At 46.0% G+C, this 24,878-nt stretch overlaps 2 protein-coding genes across 6 annotated transcripts; both read right to left on the reverse strand.

Moving 5' to 3' along the window:
- Positions 1-1,907: 1,907 nt before the first annotated feature.
- On the reverse strand, positions 1,908-4,411 carry Psrc1 (proline and serine rich coiled-coil 1). Its single transcript, XM_026402845.2, has 7 exons — positions 4,377-4,411; positions 4,121-4,170; positions 3,968-4,025; positions 3,136-3,577; positions 2,653-2,767; positions 2,319-2,567; positions 1,908-2,005 (listed from the first exon to the last, which is right to left on the reverse strand). Exons 2-7 carry the CDS (start codon positions 4,137-4,139, stop codon positions 1,908-1,910), a joined length of 981 nt encoding a protein of 326 aa, XP_026258630.2. The 5' UTR covers positions 4,140-4,170; positions 4,377-4,411.
- A 5,642-nt stretch (positions 4,412-10,053) lies between these two features.
- Positions 10,054-24,662, reverse strand: Mybphl (myosin binding protein H like). 5 transcript variants are annotated; one of them, XR_003302042.2, is made up of 10 exons: positions 24,321-24,662; positions 15,187-15,275; positions 14,482-14,677; positions 13,856-13,995; positions 13,571-13,730; positions 13,351-13,487; positions 12,267-12,453; positions 11,389-11,431; positions 10,253-10,275; positions 10,054-10,137 (listed from the first exon to the last, which is right to left on the reverse strand). XR_003302042.2 is itself a non-coding variant. In XM_026402806.2 (9 exons), exons 1-8 carry the CDS (start codon positions 24,565-24,567, stop codon positions 11,421-11,423), a joined length of 1,167 nt encoding a protein of 388 aa, XP_026258591.2. In that variant the 5' UTR covers positions 24,568-24,662; the 3' UTR covers positions 10,054-10,137; positions 11,389-11,420. The 5 variants fall into 5 exon arrangements, 3 of the variants coding, with proteins under 3 accessions (XP_026258591.2, XP_026258590.2, XP_077647389.1); XR_013342159.1 differs by having other exon boundaries at positions 10,253-11,431; XM_026402806.2 differs by lacking the exon at positions 10,253-10,275.
- Positions 24,663-24,878: the final 216 nt, after the last annotated feature.

A 24,878-nucleotide genomic window follows, 5' to 3' on the forward strand; every position in this document is an offset into this window, starting at 1 on the left:
CACAAGCAGGGACACCAGTTGGCAGTCCCATTTTCTTCTGCCCAGTGGCCTGCTGCATTTCTTAAGTCATGACCTTGCCTTTGAAGAAGGAATTTCCTTTAAAATTCAAAATGAACTGAGTTGGTTCTGGTTGCAAGAGTCAAAGGCTTTGGGGCTGGGGCTGTAATTCAGTGGCAGAGCCCTTGTCTAGCATGTGTGAGGCACTGGGTTCCATCCTTAGCACCACATAAAAATAGAATAAAGGCATCCTGTCCCTCTACAACTAATAAAAAGAAAGAAAAAAAAAAGAGTCAAAGCCTGCAAAAAATGGGAGACCCTAAGCTGTTAGGGGGTCCTTATCATTTATTCAATAACTACCATCTTATACCTTATTTGTTTATTTTAATATTTATTTTTTAGTTTTCAGTGGACATAACCTCTTTATTTTATTTTTATGTGGTGCTGAGGATTGAACCCAGCGCCGTGGGCATGCCAGGCGAACACACTACCGCTTGAGCCACATCCCCAGCCCAGTATACCTTGTCATTTATTCAAAACATTTTCTAAATAAATGAATGAAATGCTCTGTTACATTCAAGTCACAATATTAGGGCACTGCAGAAGTTTATAAATTCTGATCCTAGCTCTCAAGTCCAGTAGGGGAGATGAGAGGACAGACAACTCAAATGATGTGAGGTGCAATACGACAAGGTGTCCCAGCATCTTCTGTCTGAGGCGATCAGGGAAGCTGAATGTCACCAAAGGAACTTCTCAACCAGTAAGTTCAGCAGACAAGGAGGCTCCATTGTCTTGACAGAAAAGGACATTCAAGTTTAGGATATGAATAATAATTTACCTAGATCCTAGCATAACTGCCTCATGTGATTTAAGCTACACTTATCTTTGACCTGGACCTTCTAATAATATCTGAATCTACAGAAAGACAGCTTGTTCCCATCAAATGCCAACAAGAGGGGAAGTTACTGCTGGATGAACTAGAAGCTCAAGGCCCTAGGACCTACTTAGGCCCCTGCCTGGGAGGCCTATCTCGGCTTTCTCAATAGAATTACACAGAGGTTTACAACAAATTTATTAGGAATTGGAGCAGAATTTACTTCCAGATATATAGGAAATTAAAAAAAAAATACACTCATTTTATTTTAAAGAAACACAGAGTAAGCTTATCATCAACTAGCCTATGTGGAGTCACAGAATTCACAGGAAACAAATTCTGGAGACCAGATGCCTGCCTTGCCTCTCCAAACAGGCTTGAGTCCAGTAGAGGATGTGATTCAGGAAGACCTATCCTCAGGGAGCAGAAGCTGGCTACAGAGGCCATTCACATGGACTCATCCACTGAACCAAGGCCTGGGAAGAAGATCAAATTCTCTGGGGCTGACCGCAAGAGTGGGGGTGGAGAGCACAAGCAATTTGCCAGAATTCTTCATTTTCTTTTTTGCTAATTTCACTGCTACGAGGTCACCTCTTTTCTCTTCATCTTTTTTTCAGTCCAGAGAGTTTGAATCTATTTCAGTAAAACTCAAATCCACCCCATCTCCTATGGTCTATATTCCTGGGGGGTTATCACCTTGGCGGCATGTCTTTCTCCTGTCCCTGGGCTAGAATCTGATGGAATCAGGGCCTGCTATTATAAATGAATCCAGGCAGTGACTGTAGTGGTTTGCTACTGAATTCTTGCTCGTCGTCTTGATTTCTTTACCTGAAGAAACAGAAGAATGAACTGTTTTAAAAGTGCCCATCCTCCTTTAGCTCACCTGTCACCCATCAAGTTCAAGCTCTTCAGGGTGGGAAGAAATAGGACTCCCTGTTGCTGGCTCCCTTCCTGATCACCCCTTCTCTATATAGAATTCTGGACTTCTGTGCACAGTAGCTTGGAAGCCCAGGTGATGGGTGCAGAGGGACCAGCCTTACCTGGTAGGTCCAGGGACTGCAATTTTCCTAGGAGGCTGCAGATTGCTGCGAGTGGCACTAGCAGCAGGAAGGTTTGGTCGCTGGGAAATAGGAACTTGATAGGGGTCAACAAAAGAAATGTGTTAGCAGAAAGTTCAACTGACCTTCTCAAAAAAGAAATATTGGATAAAGCCAGAGTGCACCCCCCCACACACACACTTCTATCAAGGGAAAAAATATGAGGTACTTGGAAACCAAGCCTGAGACTCTCTACTGGGCCCCACATTCTCTGCTTAACTCAGTCTCCTCATCTTCAAATGGAAGATGTCAAAAGTAGTCATTGCCAGCTCTGGGAGGATGAGGTCACCCTGAGCCAAGTTAGGTTTTCTTCCTTCTGATTTTGTATCCTTATGTTCACTCTTTCTCACCTTTGTGCCCTGCAGTGCTTGGTCTTAGAGGCCCTTTTCGAGTTGACACAGAATCCGGAGGGAGGGCACCTTTGCCAGGTGGTACACTCCGGCTGGTGAGTGGCATTCGGCTAGAGGGCCTGGGGATAGCTGAAGGAACAGGGAGTCGACTGGAAGCCTTAGTAGCTGTCCCCTGTGGCCGAGAATGGCGTTGAGAGTTGCTGGTTGAAGGCTGTGGAGCCAAGGCTTGTCTGACATGGGTAGGTGGCCCTGTTATAAAGGAGTAGAAGCATTTCAAGGTAAGTTTTACTTCCTCCTTACCCCCATCACCCACAGCTTTGCTGCCCAGTCTCACTTGCTGTTGCCCTTGCATTGGGCCCAGCCTTGCCCCGGAGTGGAGGAGTTGATTGTACAAGAGGAGATGATGCTGGGCTTTTGGATGCAGGCAACAGATTGCAAGTGGGTGATTCCTAAAAGAGAGAGAGAGACATGGAAAAGGTGGGGAGGGGAGCTAGAATGTAGAACATATTGGTTCTGCTGGCATAAGAGATTAAAGACTAGAGAGGCAGGGAGCTATCTAGATCCCAGTGAGGAAAAGCAGAAGCTAGCTGCCAACATCATCAACACCATCATTACCATCAACACCACTTTTATTGAGAGCTTATTATAATCATTAGCCTCTACATTGTAGTATAGCACTTTTCCAATGTATCTCATTCAATTCCAATTCTAGAGACAGAATTACTGTTCTCCTTGACCAACGAGGAAACTGTTGTGCCTTCAACATGTCATGCACTATGTCTAGGGGTGCACATGTCACTCAGCCCTCCAAACTCACCCTCTTCACACTGGAGGGCCTCTTTCCAGGTGTCACTCTAAGAGCCCTGGCTGACCCCTTCTTATCACTGCTCCAGAGCCGAGGTGTCAGGCTGCTTGGGGAGGGTGTACTCCAAGCCAAAGAGCTGACATTGGGTAGCAGGTCTCGGACAGGGCTGTCCTTCAGCACAAAGGTCTCCCGTCGAGGGCTGGGCTTCCCTCGGAGAGGCCGTGGGCCCTGACCTGAGCTCTCCCGATCCTGTAGGGCACACTGCTCCAACTGAGCTGCCAGCCGGTTGGCTTCATCGAGGATCTCTTCCAGCTTCTCTGGACTAAGAGGGCCTAAGCTGAACCTCACACCCTGGGGTGCAGGGGCCACTGCATTTGGGTCACTTCGGTGGGAGAGGCCCCGTCGGAGTGGTTTCTCTGGAGTCACCAATACTGCTGTATCTTCCTCCTCACGACTGAGACAGAAAATAAACAAGGCACCAAGACCACACAAAAAGGAGCAGGGGACTGTGCAAGACAGGCCAAACAAAACTCCAAACTAGCATCCATTCTGGCTGTGAGACCTGGCCTCTAGGTGATGAGATACTTGGTTCTCTGAGCTCTAATAGGCCTTTAGCATTTACTCACATTGGGAGGATGAAGATGCAACAAATCCACATACACTTCTTAAAGGCCCTGAAAAATCACTTGTTTCTCCTTTCCCTTCCCTTACCAGTAGTGTCCTAACAGCCCCAGTGCTTCAAACTTTGCTAAATTACCAACCCTGGCTCTCGAGGCCAATAATTCAGCAGTAAGGCCAAAGAGGTGTTGTTGGAGGGAGATAAATGGGGTAAAGTAGTTGGTACCTGTCAGATGGGGACAGACCTCCAAAGTCCAAGGTCTCATCCACAATAAACTTGACATCTGAAGGGGAAAGCAGAATGAATGCCAGCCACTGGTCCCTGCTTGAGGCGGCTCTCGATAGCAAGGCCTCATCCGTCCCTCCAGGGCTTCCTTACCTTCCTCCAAACCCTCCATGTCCAATCAGCAGGAGCGAGTGAGCTTAGACCTGAACCGGAGAGAAAATATACTTTTCCTTCAGGTATCCACCCTGCCCCAGGTTCCCAGTTATTCTTGGGATGCAAGCCAGGGACTGGAGACATGTTGCAGTGGCACACGCCCCTTTAACTATCCGCGATACCTACCGGAAAGTTGCAGAGAGCTCCCCCACTCCCACCAGATGGCCCTCCCACCCCTCTAAGCCCTTGGACTCACTGGGGAAGGTCTGCGTGCCCCGCCTTCCACCCCGCCACTATCCTTCGGGTTTTTCCTCTCATAAGCCACCCTTCCACTCTCGCGGCACCACACGGGAACCACACCTCCCGCCCACCCGCAGTTTCCACTTCCCGTCCCTACCTTACCTTCCACTCAGAAGCTTTCTTTCCACAATCCAGTCTCGGGAATCGGCTCCCAGAGGGCGGGGCTCCTTTCGAATTTCTCAGGACCCACCCACTTCTGCCACATGCGCACGGTGATTGGCGATCCTCAGGGGGCGGGGCTCTGACGGACAGCCAACCGAAAGCCTACCGATGGGGTCGAAGGTGGGATGGGTAGGAGAGGCGTTCCCAGGAAGACTCCAGCCGCGAGGGGGAAGTTGGGCTGCGAGAGGAGGCCGCGAGTGCGCGCGCGTGTACTCCGGAGTCCCTCCTTGGCTCCTAGACCTAGAGCCCTGCGCCTGAGGGCCCGGCAGGGGCGGAACCTCGTGGCGGCGCTTGAGGGAACGGGCCAATGAGAATGGGCTTTGCGCCCCGCCCATCCCTCTTCTCCGCCCTCTCCTCCTCCCGCGGAGCCGAGGAGACCAAGTGTTTATGGGCCGGGTCCTCCGCAGAGGCCGCTCTCGAGAGCCACGATAGGCCCTAAAACTACTGCTCTGCGGAGGGGAATTCGTTTCCTTGGGCGCATTGTGCGAACTCCTTGATTGCTGAATTTTATTTCATGTGATTTTTTGATTTGTAGATGAAGCCCCCCTAAATAGGATGGCCACCAAGGAAGCACTTTTAAGTATATTTTATATTTTAAGTATATTGAGGTTCTCAAAAAAGTACATCCTCCATTGCTAACTCTCTTCCTTCCCACACTGGATTGAACCCTGGGGCGCTTTCACTGAGCTGTATCTCCAGCCCTTTTTAAATTTGAGACAGAATCTAAATTACCTAGATTAGCCTCGAACTTGTGATCCCCTTCTGCCTCAGCCACCAAGTGTAACTGAAGTTTTTAGACATGCACCATGGCGTCCGGCCCTCTGATTCTCCCCCCACACCCCCTCGGAGCTGTGGATTGAACCCAGGGCCTTGTGCATGCGAGGCAAGCACTCTATCGACTGAGCTATATCCCAGCCCCCTCCGATCTCTGATTTTTTTTTTTTTTTTTTTTAAGCAAGAACAATCGGAACCTCAGGTAGCCAAGGTTTTCAGAAAACAACTGGCTTTTTACCCAGGGAGATTTGGGTTCAAATGTAACAATGACTCCTTTTACAAGCAGGGCAGGATTGAGTATATTTGCCCTCTTGGGCCTCTGTTCGCTTGAGAAATGAGGAAGAATTAGAAGGATAATTATCAGCATCAAGTTTTATATGTTGTGCCCACAGATTGTGAGGGGGTGTTTGTAATTAGCTACCTCGGAACTAAAAGCTGTGTTTATAAACTGCTTTAGCTTACTTACTAGGGGATGTTTGCTAAATGTTGCAAGTGAATAAGCTGGGCCACCAGTTAACAGAACTTCTTGGAAATGTTCTAAAAATTTTAAAAGTGAAAAGCTCCTAACCATGGTTGCAGAGCTTTCCTGTAAACAAAGAGCCTGAGTCCTTAGAGTTTATAACCGTTGTTTTTGCTTTTTTGTTTCCTTCCTAGGTTCTAACTGTAAATTTGAAGTGGTGAGGTCTGTAGGAGGGATATGTAATAAATACCTCAAGAAGCAAAGGAGCCTTGGAATTTTAGGGAAGTGATAAGGGAAAAGGTGGGAGGCCCAGAACTTTCAAATTTATGTGAGGAAGAGCACAGAAAAAGAGATTACCCCTTTTTGCTGATGCAGATGTTAGGTAAGTAGCTAGCAAGAGCAGTGAAATGCATGGTAAGGTCATAAAGTGTTCTTTAAATTATTTCAAGGTTCTTCTTTATGATAAGGTTATAAAGTGTTCTTTAAATTGCTTTAGTGTCCTTCTTTAAACCATCTTAAGAAATCAAATGGTGGCAGTTAATCTGTAGAAAACAACCCAAAGTAAGGGAACTATTTGTAAAACACTTCAAGAGAGAAGGATTAATGGGACTAACTCTTGACAGGATCTACTGAGGTTTATGTGAAGACAGGAATTATGGTTATAAGTGTCTTCAATTGTCTGGGAAGGAAGATTCCCTCCTTCCCCAGGTACACTAAGGTAACTTCTGATCAGCTATTGACCCCAATGCCCACATTAACATGGGATTGACTTGTAGATGAAGCCCCTATAAATAGGATGACCACCATAACTGAGGATACACTAAGGGCAAAAACTCCACCACCCAACATGAAGGAGGATTTGAATACCCAGTTGGTGAAAATTGCTGCAGGAGGACCCCAGTTCTCAAGTTAACTTGTAAAACAATAAATTTGGGGACAGCCTTATCTCTTATGTTGCTCTCAGCTTGGAGAAAGCCTACTCTCCCTTGAGAGTGCTTTCTGCTTAAGCCTCACTTTACTTTTACTTTACTTTCGCTTATAATAAAGTTATCTTATATAACTTTTGGTGTCTGACTTTGAATTTTCTTACATTGAAACACAAGAACTGAAGTTTGGAGTTTCAGCTCCTTACTTTCTTGTGACAGAGATGACATTTTAAAGTTGCTTCCAGGATTCAAAGTCTATGGGGGTGGAAAAGCCAGAGTCAGTAGCTTCATCTCCCAGGCAAGTAGCAACAAAGATTAGAGGAGAAAGAGCTGTTAGTAACCACGTTTCTTTATTCCCCAAAGCAACCTGAGTAGGGGACTCTACATTTAAGTCTTAGCAAATTGTTAGTTTCTCCTAAGGAAACTCCCTCAATTTTCTGTCTCCAAATTATGATTTTGAAAACTGTTGCAGTTCATAAAGAAAAACAAAAACAAAATAAACAAAACCCCAGTAAAACTACTTTTTCTCTACCAAAATGAAAGCAAAGCCAGAAAGTACAGATTTCAGATAAGAATTCTTCATGCAGTATTAAGGAAAATATTTGATATTTGTTCCCCTCTCTTGGACCCTAAAACTGTGTATATAAGCAGCTGATTAATATTTTGGACAAATAATAAGTTAGTGAAAAAGTTACATTCCTTCCCAGGCACATAGGAGAACTCAGCTCAAAAGGAACTCCATAAACATCAAATGCATAAATGAGAAAGTTAAGGATTCCAGGGCAGTATTTCTTAAATGCAGAAGGATTAACTGGAGGTCTTGTTCAGTGTGAAGATTTTTCTTTTACTAAGAAGGTTTGGGATGTATGAACTTCAAGGGAGGTCTCTTTAAGTGATTCAGCAAATAGCAGAGGCCAGAGGTCTCACTGATGGACCCTTAGGGCATTATAACTGAGGGGTATTTCACTTCTTCCTGACCTATACTCTGCTTCAGCTGGATGGAGGCATCTTTGCCATTGTGTACCTGGCTGACTGGCTCTGGACTTTGGCCTTTACCCCTACATTCCCCCCCACCCTTGGTACTAATGATTGAACCAAGGGGTACCTTACCACTGAGCTACATCCTCAGACCTTTTTATCTTTTTATTTTGAGACAGGGTCTTGCTAAGTTGCTGGAAGTTTTACTAAATTGCTGAGGCTAGCCTCAAATTTGCAATCCTCCTCTCTCAGCTTCCTGATTTGCTGGGATTTTAGTCATGCACCACACACAGGTTGCTCCATCCCCACATTCTTGGGTTCCATAGTGAATTAGGCCTTATAAATGATTTATGTGACTATTTTCTCAATTTTCCCAAGGATAGTAACAGAAGCAGTAGCATCTTAGTTGCATAGAAAGAAGTTAATTTATGACAGACAATAGATACCTTGTGGCATCAGCTTAATTCTAGAGGAATTCCAGTTGAAAAGAACTGAACTAGATATTTTGCCTCAACTGAAAACAGACTTTGGGTCTGAACAGAAAGGCCCTTCCACATGCTTTTTAGCCAAATCACATTCCCTTTTTCCTCTTCAAAATCTTGCCTATTATTTATTGCCTCTGGGAAAAAAAAATTCCCCTTAAATCCATGATTCTAACTTAGACTCACTGGGTGAAGAAGATGAGAAGAAATAGGGAAGGCATGGAGTCAAACCAGCTCTGCTGCTTACCATGTGCGTGACTTGGGGGTGGGTGTTTATAAACTTCAACTTCTTCATTTGTAATATGAAGATTAAAGGAGATAAAGCACTTAATTCAGTGCTACAGTAAGCATGGAAAGCTGTTTATTTGATTTTTCTTTCTTTCTTTCTTTTCTTTTTTTTTTTTTCTTTTGTAGTACTGTAAATAGAACCCAGGACCTCACACATGCTAGGCGAACATTCTATATCACTGAGCTTTATCCTCAGCCCCAGTTATTTGTTTTAAGTAACAAACCACTTCAAAAATTAGTGACCTAAAACAACAGCAACCATTTATTTGCTCATGATTTTACACTTGGGGCAGGGCTCTGCAGGTATTGATTGAGCTTGACTAGGGCTGAAGGGTCCAGAGGCCACAAGTTTCTACAACTGTGGTACTGGCTGTCAGCTGGTATATGCAGGTGTCTTCCATGTGGCATATCATAATCTAGCTTGACATTTTTTACACAGAAGCTGACTTCCAAGAGCAAAAGCGAAAGTTATTAGACCTCTTAAGGCCCAGGCTAAGAACTGCCCATCTCGTCACCTCAGCTCAAGGGGAGGGAAAACAGATTGGAACTCTTGGTGGAACGAGCAAGATGGCTATATGAGGATGGGAGAAACTATTGCCATATTTTGCAGATTCATATTTTGCAGAATATCTTTATCTCATTTTTTTATGGGCCAGGCTATATGGGCAATGACTAAACAGACTCCATTTTACCCTGAGATTCCATGTCATTTAAGAAATGCTTCTCTCTTGGGAAAATCCCGTTTGTATACTCATCAACAGTTGCTTAGCATAGCGTATTGACAATGCAAAATGGCAAAATTATTCCTTCTATTCTTATACACTGTACTTGTGCAATGTACCCTAACCGCATAGAATGTTAATGTTTGTCTAGAGGTTAGTAATTGTTCTTTAACTTGTGCTCAACCACAGTCTCTTTAATCCACTTCCCCTTCTACTTATGATGCGAGGTCTCATGATTTTTGTTTATGATTTTGAAACATGGCAATGGCCATTTATGATTAATGTACTGATATGCTTTACATGTGCTTTAAAACTATAAACGGTGTCCTCTAACCCCTGGAGGACGTCGAGGAGTGCAAACTTGCCATTTGCCCTCGTCCCATGAAGCTAGTTCCATCTCCTGCTTTGAGATGGACTTGGTGATTTATTGCAATCTTGCCATAACAATTTGATATAAAAATGAATATAACTATAAGTAAGGGATGCTCACATTGCAGCCCTCAGGCCTGATTATGTATGCTTGTAACCTGCTATTTGCCACTTGGTGATGGATTTGCATTCTGTTATCCCAACTTATATTGGAAAGCCAACAGAAGAAGGGAGCAAGTCATCTTTACCTCTTTCCAGCACCTTCTACTATATTGAGTTGAATTCAGTTCTGTCATGAACTGCCTAGGGAAAAGGACAGTGTCAGAAACCTATGTGGAAGAGAATGTGAATATAGAAGAGGAAAAGAAAGAATGGAACAGAAAGAGGAGACAGTCTAGCTAAAGGATTCCATTTTTCTAAATATTTTTTTCCCCATATAGAAAGGCTCAAACAGGTGCACAGAAGAGCCATACATTTATTTAGATTATTCCAAATCAGACCTTGTGCTAAAGCTCCTTTAGAATCAATCTTGTCACAGTCAGGCTTCCTGGAGGCCCTGAAAAGAAAGGGCACGTTGTGGCCATCACAGCAAACAGCCAGCGCACACCTGGGAAGCTGAGGCCACCTCTCTTCATGGTCCCAGGGACCTGTCCGATGAACTCACTACCTACCTTGCTTCATCCCTGGGCTCTGGCTGTGAAAGAGAGAAAAAGAGTAACAAATACCCACACCAACGAGCCCAGCATTAACCCAGATGGCGGAGAGATGGGAAGACTGTATTCATAAGCCAGCTGGCAGGCAGAGCTCTCCTGAGGAGAATCCCCTGCTTTAATGCAGCCCTTAGGGTTTTTATTTGCTATGTATCAATGATGGGCTTAAGTAAATAGCTTCGGGGACTGAGATTGTTACCAGTTTTCCTGGTCAGGAGCTACAACTCAGGGGGACCTTGGGAGCTCATTCTTGCTCATTCTCTCTTCTTTCTTACCTAACTCATCCATTTATATACAACATATCTATTGTGAAGGATTTAGAATTTAGAATTTGAAGGAGATACCAAATTTTAAACTACCTCAGTTGTCCTTTGTGAATAATGGGCTACTTGGGAACCATGTGCCCAAATGTTAGATTATTGTTGGCATATAATGAAAATGGTGATTTCTTTCTCTTGTATAGGAAGCATACATGACATTCAAAGTTACATATAAATAAACTAATCTGTTTCTTCTACCTATGATACTGAGGTAGAAACACCTAATGGACAAGAATAACCTCCTGTTCCTACTCATCCAAATTTTTTTTTCTTTTTCTTTTTGATCCTGAGGATTGAGCCCAGGGGTATTCTGCCAGTGAGTGACATCCCCATTCCTTTTTAAAAAATTTTATTTTGAGACAGGGCTTTGCTAAGTTGCTGAGGTTATCCTCAACTGTGTGATTCTACTGCCTTAGCCTCCCAAATTGCTGGAATCACAAGCATGTACCACCAAAACCACCTGTTTTTTCACCCTTACCCTATCCCTTAACAACTTTTCTTATAGTACCTGCTCAGTTCCTCTCACAGAGCCTCTCAGGATTAGATAGATGTTCTCACCATTCTTCAGAGGACCATCAAATGTGATCCTTTCTCACCAACATACAGAGAAAATAGTCTGTGGAAAATTCCCTCTACAGAGGTAACAGTATTGGTTTAAAAAAATGGTCACCGAGGGTACATGGTTGAGAGGCTCAGGAATATACATTTGCCCCAGACCCAGTAACACCCGCATAACATGAAATAACCTTTCAAGGCACCCTGTCCGTCTTCCCTTACCTTTCTCATGTACAATGTCCTTTTAGGTAGCTTCAGTTAGGAGCTGCAAGAGTGCACATATTTCTCAATGTTAAAATCTCAGAAATCTCTGGGAAACCTTTCAAAGCATCGCCAAGGGATATTCTATTTTTGTTTTTTGGGGAGTCCATTCTGCTAGTTAGGGAGACTATATATTAAGGAAGAGGAAGACATATAAAGGCTTATTCATTCCTGATTCAAGCAATTAACATTTTTGACAGTGCCAACTGAGTGTCAGAAACTAGGCTAGACACTGGGGAAACAAAGGTGAATATAGACAGTGTCCATGCCCTCGGTGCTTAGAGTTTAAGAAGGAAACAAATCCATAAGTAGATAATATGCTAAATGTAGTGATGAAGATCTGAACAAGGTGACAGGGATGGATAAATGAATGAATACGTTAAAGAAGTAGAGAGGATGTGCAATATTGCCTTTAAATAAACCAGAGGGGGAAGAAATAAACAGCTGTAGTTTTTGTGGACTGGGTCAGGAGATTGTATAGCTTAAAGGAAAAAAAGATCTCAATGGGAACTTGAACTTAATGCCTCTATAGTGTCAGCTCCTCAACTAACCAATACTGGAAATCCTGGATAAACCAGTTACCTCCTTGTGTTTGGGGTTTCTACTTTGTAAATCAGGGAAATAAACAATTCTTCCTATATTATAGAATGGTTACGGAGAGAAATGAGACAGTGGATACTAAAAATGTCTTCTCAAATGCATTCTAATGTGACCGTTGAGAGGACCTGGAGTGGGAAGCCCTTCTCCATCTAAACTTATGTCTCTGGCTGCTGACTTTTCCACCAGGGGAGAGGGAGATGATGGGCACTGTAAGGCACCAGTTCCTCTCTTGCCCTTACTTTTCACATCCACCCGACAGTCCACAGATGCCTCCCCCAGGGCGTTCACTGCCTTGCAGGTATAAATGCCTCCGTCAAAGGGACCAGGCTTGCGGATTTCTAGGGAGCAGATCCCCAGGTGACTGAGGGCTCTGTATTTGGGGTTGCCTTGGATATCCATCTTGTTCTTCAGCCAGATGATCTTGGGCTAGAAGATAAAGATGAGGGGGTAGAAAGAGGGAGTAAGAACAAATTGCTCTTTCTGTGCTCAATATCTGGGACTCTTCCCACAAGGCTTGTAGATAATGACTTCCTGGAAGACTCCCTGTCCTTGATGTTGTGGGAAGAGATTTCTCTTTCAGTGCCTTCACCAATACCCTCCCTACTCCTTTCTTTGATTGAAAAGAGCACCCAAAACCTCACCTTCTTCATCAAGAACCTTTGACTGGAAGAAAGGGGAGAATTTCTGTCTGATACTTATTGAGTGGCCCTTCATGGATCATAAACTCTGGGCATCAGGGTCTCCTCTTTCTATACATACGTTGTTAACCATTCATGTTCTAATCCAACTGTTGCCTTGTGACTACTCCCCTCTTGTTAGAAACTAGTTTCTAGAGTGGGCATATTGATATTACCCTTCTAAGATGTGATTGCCATATTGTCTCATGATCCAAAAGGTACTTGGTGAAGATTTCTAAGGGTATTGTTAGAGGTATTTAATACTAGATTTTAAATAGAAAGCCTCCCTCAAAGTTATAGCCAGAGGCCCAACTTTAGGCAACTTGCACGTGTCTGTCCCTGAACAGATGAAGTCTGGGTAAGTGAGTGAGGACAAACCAGCAGGACTCCATCATGCCCAATAGCAGCAGGTCAGGAAGTGACATCTTTGTATATGAGGAACCAATACTAAAAGGAAACATCATTTGCATCTGTCCATCTGGAACTACAAATGCCCTGACTGTTCCTAAATAACCTGCCATTAAAGAGGCAGATGATGGCAGGGAGAGGAGATGTGAAATTAGAATGCTCTGTGGTGTAACTAAGTTAGGATGGGAGCATGAAACAGCTCATACCTCCCCTTCAACTTCCCCAACTCCCCACTCACCCTGGGAGACGCGCGGACACAGCAGAAGAGCTGGGCATCATAGCCAGTGATTGTAGTGCAGTCTGCCAGAGGCTGGGTAAACCTTGGGGCTTCAGAGAAGTCCCGCTGGGCAAACCCCTTGGTCTTGTAAACAGTAGCTGTGGGCATGATGTGACATGAGATCCCCATCCCTCTTCCACTCTTTAAGTCTTTCTAGTGGTGATCTCTGCGCTTTCCTTACCTGCTTTCTGGATGTGGGCAAGGTCAGCAGTGACGGGGGCTGTTTCACTGAGTCCACACTGGTTTTCAGCAAAGACACGAAAGGCATAGGAGTTGCCCACAATGAGGTCGGAGACAATGCAGCTGTTGCGGTGATATTGCTCCAGCACTGTGAACCACAGCTAGGGGGCCCCAGAAGATGCCGTACGTGAGACAACTGTTCTATGAACTCATCCTACATGGAGCTGCCAGAGGACCATTTCAGAATGCCCTGTCCCCTCCTCCCTCCTTTCCAGCTGGGCCTCACCCCAGATTTTGTGTCAGCCTTCTGCACTGTGTATCCCAGAAGCGTCGTGTTGCCGGTATCTTGGGGAGGTGTCCATTCCAGGGTAGCGTTGGAGCCCCAGACGTCCACCAACTTAATACTCTGAGGAGGGCCTGGCCTCTCTGGAAGAGCAAAGCCATAGCAGTGGGCATAGTATAACCTACGTGCATCAAAATCACTTCAAGAGTGCCTCCTGCCCTCCCATCTTTCTCCCTCTCTCCACACTAAACTCCACTGAGAAAAGTGCCCTATTAAACTTTATTTTATTTTTTGGTACGGGGGATTGAACCCAGGGGTGCTTTACCACTGAGCTTCATCCCCAACCCTTTTTATATTTTTACTTTGAGACAGGGTGCTAAGTTGCTGAGGCTGTCTTTGAACTTGTGATCCTCCTGCTTTAGCCAACTGAGTCATGGGATTACTGGCATCTGCCACGTTGCCAGCTTGGTCTCTTTCTTTGCTCAGGCCCCCCCCCCCCTCACCCACCATTGTGTCCCACACTTGGGGTTGGGGCATGAGCCCAGCTTTCCTTTTTCCCTAAGATGGCTCCTCTTTAACCTAAAGAGGGAGCTCCTAGGAACTACCTCCCCTCCCCCACCTCCACTTACCAATCACCAGGATATCAATGGTGGCAGTGGCCTCCAGCCCACCCAGCTGCACACAGAGTTGGTAGTGGCCCGAATCAGCACGTTGGGCTTCTCTGATGAAGAGGATGGAGTCTTGCTCACCATTCCGCACACTCACACGACGGGTGTCCAAGGCACAACCATTGTGTGTCCAAGTGGCTCGAGGTTTGGGCTTGCCCTGAAGAATGTAGATATGGCTGGAGCAGCCCAAGAGGCTTCTGTACCCTCCCTGAGGCAGTTGAGTTCAGCTCTACCCCAGGTCCACAGTGTTGTGTGATTTGCAGCTGCAAATTCCTTGAGCTAGAGGTTGGTGGACTCTTCTGGGGACTTCTTCCTTTCAGCAACAGCCTCAGGATCATGGGAAAGGGGGGATGGCTTTGAGGATCATGGGAAAGGGGATGGAATCGAGGTTATGGAAACCCCTGGGACTAACTTGAATAGCTGCCCAAACTCCCAAGAGTCCTCCAAGTTAAGGGCTCCCAGACCTCTTCAGACAGAAGGTCATAGATTAACTTACTTCCTCCCACAGGCACCCCTGACCCTACCCCAGCCCACCCTCAGGGGTGAAGAATAAATGGGTCATTTGGCCTTACACTTCTGGAGATGTGACCCTTCCATTCAGGAAGACTGCCCCACTGCTAGCAGGACTCTTGTTATCTGGTCCCAGTAAGGGGCTGGCATGATCACCTGGAATGGGATTAGTAGGTTCACTGTGTCCCCAACCTTCCGGATGTACGTCTGCCTCAGGGCCCGAGGTAGCCAGATCTTGGGGTGCACTGAGTGATGGAAAGAGAGAACAGGAAGTGGATATTCAGAGGAAGGGGATAGTACACACTAAGATTGCACACTAAGGATGATGGCCTGGGCATCCTTCACCAAATTAAGCCCTTATGTTAGGGGATGAGAAGATTGTTCCCATTGTCCTTCCTTCCTTCCTTCCTTCCTTCCTTCCTTCCTTCCTTCCTTCCTTCCTTTCTTTCTTTCCTTCTTTCTTTCTTTCTTTCTTTCGACAGTGCTGGGGATGAACCTAGGGTCCTGTGCCTGCACGCTTTCTATCCCTGAGCCCACCCACATTGTCTTGCTGGGATTTAGGAATGAGTCTTTGGCTGAAGGAACCCAGGGAGAGTATTTAAGTCCCTGAAGAAAGAGCACTGGATAGTGAGACTGACACTTTTAATTTATAACTCTCAACTACTGGCTCTCCATCAGCCAGAGTTTTGTCTGTGCTCAGACCAGTCCTGGCTGTGTGGTGTGTGTTTTCTGCCCTTTTCTGCATTGGTTCTTAGCTACTTTGCTTGTCCAGAGGCCACTTTCAATATTAATCCCCAACTCCCAGTTCAGCATGCACTTCAGGAGAATGCTCTCTGTTCTGTAGGCAGAGCAACACCCTGGACTCCAGCAGCCTCCCACTGGGACAGCATTGATGTCATCACAGGGAGTCTGCGTCTGGGTCCCTTCCTCTGTGTGACCGCCCTGTTCCTGGCGCCTGCTTCCAGTTGGTGGAGGATCACTTTGTACAAACAAAATCTGGGAGAGACTAGGTCCCCCCCCGCTCACCTCCCCTTGATCCCCAGGCCTATCCCAGTGAGGTGTAAAGATTAGATGACATTTACTGGCTTCCAGGATGAAGATAGGAGATGCTTTAGAGAGTGCTGAGTGTAAGGTTTGGGGAATGATCAGATGCCATTTCTCTTCTTGGAGATGTCTGGGGCTTCATAGGTTGCCAGAGTGGGAATATCCCACTTGGGTCCCCTGGGGGCTTGTTGAGAATGACCTCTTCCCAGGGCTGCTGTTTGCTCCTTTCCCCAGCACAGAGAGTCCCCTGCTGCTGTTGTCTTAAGTAGAATGTGACAGCGCCTCAGTTCCCACCAACAAGCTAGACCTCCCTGCCAAAATTCAGTCCTAGCAGTTAGAAAAACTCCACCCCTGGTACATTCCTGTGGCAAGCAGCAGGACTGCTCAATAGCAGATTCCAAACTTTTTGATAACACACATTTCCCTGTAAATACATTCCTGAGCATTCACCCCAACACAAGTATGTTTACCTACAGATTGAACTGTTTAAATATGTACATGAAGAAAAGCAAACATTTAAGTGATGACATTTATAATTAAATAAACAGAGGTCAGACTATGTTCTTCCTACAACCTCAATTTGTAGACCCTCCCCCATTAGTCTCTCCAGATCACTGCCCATTGTAAATGAATATACAGACAGCGCTGGAGGGTTTATTTCACATCTCTAGTTTTCTTTTTGGTGAATGGCTTATGCTTTCACTTGGGCCGCGCCTATCTTGGATTGCACCTTGGGAGCTGGGTGCTAAGGGACGCGAGTGTTCTCAAGAACAGGGCAGTAGCAGAGCTGCAGGCCACAATGACCCTGCTCTGGTTGCCCTCTGCTGACTTTGGTGGTTGGGGGTGGGGTAGGAAGAACAGCGGAAGTGTTGTATGATGTGTTCCTCTCCTGTGACCATCTTGGCAAGCAACCAAGGAGTTAGAAACAGGCGGACATGAGTTAAGGGCTTTTTGAAAAAAGAGAACTGTAAATGGAAAGGAAGTTCAAAACCTTGTCTTGTTGAGCTTGGTTTCCCGGTGTTGGGTAGGGAAATAACCCTTCACATTTATCAGGGAGAGGGTTTAGAGAAAAGATGACTCTGCTGTCCCTTCTGCTATATACAGACTATCAGAGTTATTGAGACAGTTAGAGACCACCAAGGGACAGAAGATTAAAACCCCAAGGCCTTAGTCCCTGACCTGTCATCTATCAAAGGAATGGTACAAAGAAAGCATGGAAAAACACCAAGGCCTTAAGTCACTAACCTGTCAATTCCTTCAAATTGGCATGCGTTTGTCCCCCTTTTCTTTCCTCATTCTCTATTATACTTTTCAACTATCTTATAGCCAGGGAGTTGTACTACGAAAATGGAAATATTGGTGTCAGAACATCTCCAAAAGCTAGGTGCAGTGGTGCACATCTATAGCCCCAGCAACTTAGGAGGCTGAGAAAGGATCACAAGTTCAAGGCCAGCATAGGCAACTTAGTGAGACCCTGTCTCAAAAAGGGCTGGGGATATAGCTCAGTGATGGAGTACCCCTGGTTCAATCCCTAGTATTGAAAAAAGAATCTCCAAGGATAAATTAAATAGCTACTTATCTGTATCTTCCATAAGGAAGACATTCCTTGAAAAATTATGACACATGACTAGTAGAAAATGACCAGACTCTAGCCCCAGCCTGGCAACTTGAGAAAAAACTGGATCCTTCCTTTGGGGAGCAGGCTGATCTCTTTCTCTCAGTGCTCTGTCAGGTAACCCTACCCCTCATTAAAGCTTTGCCTATGTGTTCATATTCCTTGGCTTGATTTCATTTCTGCAGTTGCTGGGTCAGAAGTTCCCATGCCTGGCATCATCATGAAGGATCCTGGTAAGATCCTGGAACAAGGGGATGACTGGAAGAAAAAGGATTCAGAGAGAAGAACTGATTTGCTGGAGATCTGGCCAGCTGTAAACGGCACCTGTTACCCCAGACTCCTGACTTCCCATCTAGGACTGTATGTCAGAAGAACCCACTTTCTGAGCATGTCCTATCTGTCCATTTGCCTTCTCACCAGTGTCTTCCCAGGGCTGGGCTGGGCATCAGAGTCAGGGTTCTGATGTGACCTCCAGCGGCCTTCAGGGAAAAGGCAAAGGGAAGGCAAAGGGATAGTCACAAGGACTGAAGAGGGTCAAGATGAGGAAAGGAACCTAGGCCTTCATGCCTGGGAGATGTGCGACCGAGCCCCTCTCCGCCTCGACCTTGGGTAGGAAATGGGCTTTGATGAATAGATCACACTAATGTATATTTTTTTCTACCTCAAGTTTCTTTTGTTTGTTGGAAAAACTCCTTGGAAAATGTTATCATTCTTTCATCTGTACTAAAGAGGAAAATGAAAGGAATAGGCTTATGTAGAACATAAGCTCTGGTGGGGGAATTAGGGTAGGATTTCAGAATGGCTTAAGAAAGCTTGAAGGGAGCTCCACTGGTACCTAGCCAGCAGAGGGAGGCTGTGGTGGCCCTCCCCAAAGGGAGATTCCCTGGCAAGATGATGGAACTGAAGTTAGCCCCTCTGAGGGTGAGTGGGTGGGGTGCTGCTCTCCACAGGCCTGGCCCCCAGGGACAAGGGGCTGGAAGTGCACAAGAAGGTTTGGCAGTGCCAGCTGCCCGGTCAGCAGTGAGTTTTCTAGTGGCCTCCCAACTCAGCCCAGCAGCAATCTGACCCTTGTTCAGAATGTAACGGGGCTCACTTGAGGCAACTCTTTTGGCACCTCCACGGTCAAGAGAGGTGTAAATTGTACTGACCTTGGGGAGCATGGCTTCTCCTGACACCCAAGGTCTTCCTTCTCCTCAGATGCCAGGAAGGATGTGACCAAAGCCTGGAGCTTCAGTTTTCTCAGACCAGGTCTGTGGCGGCCCCAGTTTTGTTTTCTCCCTTCACAGAGTCTTGGGGAAAAGGCATTTTGCAAAGCCCTCTGGGAGCTCAGACCTCTGAGCTGCCCAAGGCCAGCTATGGCTTTGAAACTAAAGATGGCCAGGGATCCCAAAGTACCAGCATTGCTTAGAGAAACATTCAGAGATGCCTAGGGTGTGGTCTTGACTTTGGAAACCTGCCTGGTGGACAGTGATGGGAAAGGAGTGTGTGATGACCACAGAAGAAACTTGCAAAGGGTAAGTGTCACCTCCTTGAAGACATGAAACACAGATCAGAAAACAGGAAGGGAACATAGAAACAGGCAACGTTTTCTGAGATAAAGACCCCCACCACCACCATCAGTGCCTCATATTTGGTTTTAGAATCAGCTCAATGGCTCTGTCTCCAACACTGCTCCAGATCTGATTCCTGGGGATTTCAGGACCCATCCTTTTAACCCTGTGGGGCCTTGCCCATCCTGGCCCACCACTCGTCCCATACCTTATTGTCCTCCCCAGCTTCAGTCACCGGACCCTGAGTCTCTAAAGCAGGAACTGCAACCCCTGTATGATCTGAATTGTTAGCGTCCTACTCTCAACACCTCCATATCAGAGACGGCTACTTAGCCACCAAAACTGTTATCCCATGTATTGTGTAGTTGTCTCTGAGAAGTGGCTACCCAGCCAGGGACATTTCCCAGCCCCCTTACTGTAGACCATGAGACTAGTTCTTGCCAATGAAATGTGAGTAGAAATGGTGGGAATCACTTTTTGGTCAAGACCTATATGCAGATGACCATGCGACCCTTATGAAAAAAAACCTGCATCCCTGATTCGCTGCTCAGAGAACTATCTGCTGAAGAGGGACACTTGTTTTCAGTTCTTACACTAGTGAGAAAGAAACATCCATTATTTCTTCGATCTGTCTGGTTCATCTATTAGTCTATCCTAACTATAATATAATCTTTACTCCTTTAATCTCACTTCCTCTAATAGTGCAACATCAGCATTTTTGTTCGTTTGTTTTTTGTATTAGGGATTGAACTCAAGATCCCTTTACCTCTGAACTACATCCCTAGACCTTTATAAAAAATTTTTTTGAGACAGGGTCTTGCTAAATTGCTGAGGCTGGCCTCAAACTCGTGATCCTTTTGCCTCAACCTCCCCAGTCTCTGGGGTTATAGATGCTCAGCAAACATCAGCAATTCTGCAGCACCACTGAGCTCTATGCTCCATTATCCTACCACCCTTTTGCTATCAGCACCCCTCTGGTGTTAATCACTTTTTTTCATGGCCATTATTTTTTTTCAAGTTTTTATTTGTTCTTTTTAGTCACATATGACATAGAATGTATTTTGACATTATACACACATGGAGTATAACTTCCCATTCTTGTGGTTGTTCCATGGCCATTATGATGCTGACTCTCTTGCATACTCACCTGAATCCCGAATCCTCTTTCACCCCATTGCACCTACGTGGCAATACCCAACCCTGGTTAAATGAAGTTTCCAGCCAGGTGTGGTGTCACATGCTTGTAATCCCAGCACCTTAGGACGCTGAGGCAGGAGGATCATAAGTTCAGAGCCAGCCTCAGCAATTTACTGAGACTGTAAACAACCTAGTGAGACTCTGTCTCAAAATAAAAAATAAAAAGGGCTGGGGATGTGCCTCAGTGGTTAAGTGCTCCTGGGTTCAATACCTCGTTCCAAAGAAAGAAAGAAAGTTTCTTCCCACTCAATGCCTGCAGAGTCACAGAGAGGTCTATGGGGGAAATGGGAACTATGAGACTTGCACTGCATGGCCATCACCAGGAAATGCTGCCTCCAAATAGCCTGGCAATTCTACTGACTTCCCCCTTTTTCTCCATCTCCCATTTCTGGGTGATTAGCACATATCTTTTTAAAAAAATATTTATTTTTTAGGTGTAGATGGACACAATGCCTTTATTTTATTTACTTATTTTTATGTGGTGCTAAGGATCAAACCCAGGGCCTTACCTGTGCTAGGTAAGTGCTCTACTATTGAGCTACAATCCCAGCCCCAATTAGCACATACATTTTTCTTCTAAAACCTCTAGACCTTTTCCCTCCTCATTCTCAATTGATAATCTTACTAGTTTCTAAGACCCACCTACCATCTATTCTTTTTTTTTTTTTTTTGTATCAGGAATTGAACCCAAGGGCACTTAACCACTGAGTCACATCCGCAGCCTTTTTTATTTATTATTTTGAAACAGGGTCTTAGTAAGAGCCTCTCTAAATTGTTGAACCTGTGATCCTCCCAAGCTGCTGGGATTATCGGCATGCACCGCCACGGCTGCCATATTTTTAACAACCACAAAGCACACTCCTGCTCCAGGGCCTTTTTCCTGTTACCTCTGCATAGAAAATATTCCCCTCAAATCTCTGTTATGATGCTCAAGTATCACCTTATTTGTGAGGTCGTCATGGAGTATCCTTTTTGAAATAGGAAGCTTGCATGCTTCCTACCCCAGCACTTTCTATCCTCTTCCCTGTGTTATGTTTGGCATAGCATTTATCACCACCTGACATATTATATACTTTACTTGTTTATTTATTAATTGTCCAGCTCCCTTTATTAGAATATACCCTCAATGAGGGCAGTTATTTTTGCTATTTTATTCATATCTGTAACTCTGGCACCTTAAACAAGGCCTGGCACATAAAAAGCACAAAAATAAATATTGTGGGAGGAAAAAGGAGGAAAGAAAGAAAGAAGGGAGGGAGGGTGGCAGAGAGAGGAGAGGGAGGGAGGAAGGAAACTTGCTCCCAGGGGTGAGACTCAGCTTCCCAAACCTGAAAGTCACAGGACAGTTCACAGTGAAAGAGGGTTCAAGTCAGTTAGATCAATTATGCTGAAGTCAGCAGCTGGGCCCTCCCTCTTCTGTCTCACTGTCTCATGTTCTCCATGGCAAGGATGTAGTCTCTTCCCCAGCCCCTCACTAGTTTGGAAGTTCTCCTCTAGCCTTTGCCAAATTTTGTTCCCAGGACACCATGCCTAAGTACTGTACAGATAGACATAAATCAGTTTCCAATGCCAGCTTCCTCCTGCCTATTCAGCCATGAAGAAGCCTTGCTTGACTAAAAGCTCATTGTTAGCCAGTTGCATTTTATTTTGATGTTGCAAATTAATTTCTGTCTGCTCTATTTCCCATGTATGCTCAAGGCATCCTCCCTTGGTCCCTGGGCCTGCTCTGAGTAAGATGAGGAGTTCAAAGGAAGACAGTCCTGGCACCTTGAAGGATCTTTGGATGAGTTTCAGGGACTCTGCAAACTCCCTGAACTCTTTTGATGTGTTTTTCCTGGGGTGAGAGTCCACATCTTTATTGGGAGTCCCTAGCTATCTAAAGATTATGATGCAGATTTGTTCAACTTCTCAATTTATAGATGGAGGCCTTGAGGAGTGAACTGACTCCCTTTAAGTAAAGGGATAGAGCTGGGATTTGAACTCAGGTCTTCTTTTTCCAAGCAGGGAATAGACACATGTACTTTGCACAGTGTCAAGGGTGTCCTCAATGCCTGTCACCTCTGGGATACCCCTGGGTTGAGCCATTGGCTGGTGGCAGAGGTCTGCAGTGTGTAGAGCTGCCATACACAAATATGTGTGGCCAGGGATTGTCAGAGGCTATCTGCCCACAGTGTCCTGCTCTGCAGGCAGAAGCCAGAAGCCTGGTGAGACGAGTGCCCACCCCCGGGGTTCCACAGAAGCCAGGAGAGAGAGTTGGGGAGCCAGCAGAAAGAAGAAGTAGGGGAAGTTCTCATATCTGAACTAGTTCTCATTCCCTCTGCCTGTGATATATTCTCTGGGCTTTTTAGGTTTTTCTGCCTAATTGCCTCAATTTAAGACATGAATAATAACTTCTGCTTCCCCTACTTCTTCTTTCTTTTTGTAGTGGGGATTGAACCCAGGGGCACTTAACCACTGAGCCATATCCTCAGCCCTTTTTAAAATAGTCTATTTAGAGACAGGATCTCACTGAGTTGCTTAGGGCCCCACGAAGTTGCTGAGGCTGGCTTGAACTCACTATTTTCCTGCCTCGGCCTCCTGAGCTGCTGCTCCCCCTGCTTCTTCAAACGGACAAACTTGGCCAATTCTCTGTTCTTGAACAGCTTCTGAAAACCCAGTGTCTTCAGAATGCTATGAGGTGGAGAGCTTTCCAGCCTATATGGAGATGGAACTCTTGGCTTCTACTCCTGACTTGGAAGTATGGATTCACATTTCGATTTATCTCTTCCAAGGCACTTTGGATTATCTTGGCAATCCTTTCAATTACCCTACTATATAAATGCTCATCAATCACCATTTCACAGACAAGAAATTGAAACTGAGTGGTTAATTGACTTGTCCAAGGTCACGGAGCTGCCAAAGTGAGCGCTGGGAATGGAGCCCAGATCTTTGCCTCCAAGTTCAGAGTATCTTTTCTCCTACCTCTTCCTACCCTGGGAGTCCGTGGGCCTCTGGTTTGTGGTCCTTGCATCCTTTGCACTTAGGACTTTAAGATGCCGAACGCTGGGGTTTGAGCAGCTGTGTTAAATGTTTAATACAGCCCTGCGGCTGCTTCCGAAGATCACCACGCAGAAGGAAGGAATCTGGCTTCCACTCTCAGTCTCTGGTCTGCACGTTCAACATGATGTACACCTGTGCATGGGTCCCAAGGCCACCCAGGTGAGCCACAGAGACCTCAGCCAGGGGCAGTTGGGATTGGGGTGGACAGTAGGGCATCCTGGGGTTACCTCCCAGCTTGAGAATGCCTCTTCACAGAGACTGCCATGGAGGGGAATCAAGTGCTTCTCCCAGAAAGGCTCCATGTCCATGGAGCTCCATCTCTGAAAGGCCAGGATTTCCCCCTGGGTGCAGTAGGGGTGTTGGGGTGGGTCCCAATGCTGTGGCACTGTCCATGGAGAGGCCGAGTGTCACTGCGTTGATCAATACTTAGCCTCCCAGGGCCTCAGCTTTTCATTTCCCCTTCTCCCACTGCAGATAGCTGCCATCTCACCCTTCATTTCCTGCCCAACTGTCCACTAACACATCAGGTCCTCCCAGTTCCAGTGAAGACATTTTTTTAAAGGTAAAAATAAAAACATAATTTTTAGTCACTATAAATGCCCACAAACACTAATCACTGACTTCTCAGATAAAAAGCAGAAACCCAGCAGACGCTTGAGCAGTAAGGAAGAATTCAAGGAGGCAGGTGGAGGCTCTGATGAGTGATCTGGCATCTTAAGTACCCATCCCATAAAACATCATAAAGTCACTAAGCTGGGCAAACACCTAAGGAGGTACAGTTGGGGAGGTAGGGAAATTTTTCCAAAATCCCAGCCTCCCAACCCTTGGCATCTGCCAGGACTTACCTTCCACAGTGGGCAGGAGCTGGGGAGTGGGACTGTCCACCCACTGTTTCAGGGAAGCCTCAGGCTGTTCAGTATCTGCAGGGCTGGCTTTTTCTACCTGCAGCTTGGAGCCTGAAGCCACCTCCAGAGTTGTGGCTGCCTCCATGCTGGGCCACCCCAGGCTGGGCTCCAGCAGAAGATTTTCAGTTGGTGGTGAGGGAGGGGCTGTGCCTCTGCTCCCTGGACTGGCCTCCTGGGTACCAGTCATAGGCTTATGTAAGTGGGCTGGCCTTTCCCTACCCACCTACTCACAGCAGAGGGTGAAGCTGGGGCTAGGGGAAGAGAGAAGGATCAGAGAGCAGCCCAGAATAGCCACAAGAGGAGGGCTGAGGTGGCCCTGTTATCTTGGGAGAGAGATGACACCCACAGAGCTCTAGGGAGGGAGGGGGGAGCTTGAGCACAGACCATCCAAAAGGGACCTCTGGCTTCGGTTGGGAGGATTGGATGACATCTCAGCTTCTGACCTCCAGCTTATCCAACAGGGCTTCAGGCCCCAAGACCAGCTGACCCACAGGCACA

This window comes from Urocitellus parryii, chromosome 11, assembly GCF_045843805.1.
Source record: "Urocitellus parryii isolate mUroPar1 chromosome 11, mUroPar1.hap1, whole genome shotgun sequence".
NCBI classification, from domain to species: Eukaryota; Metazoa; Chordata; class Mammalia; order Rodentia; family Sciuridae; genus Urocitellus; species Urocitellus parryii.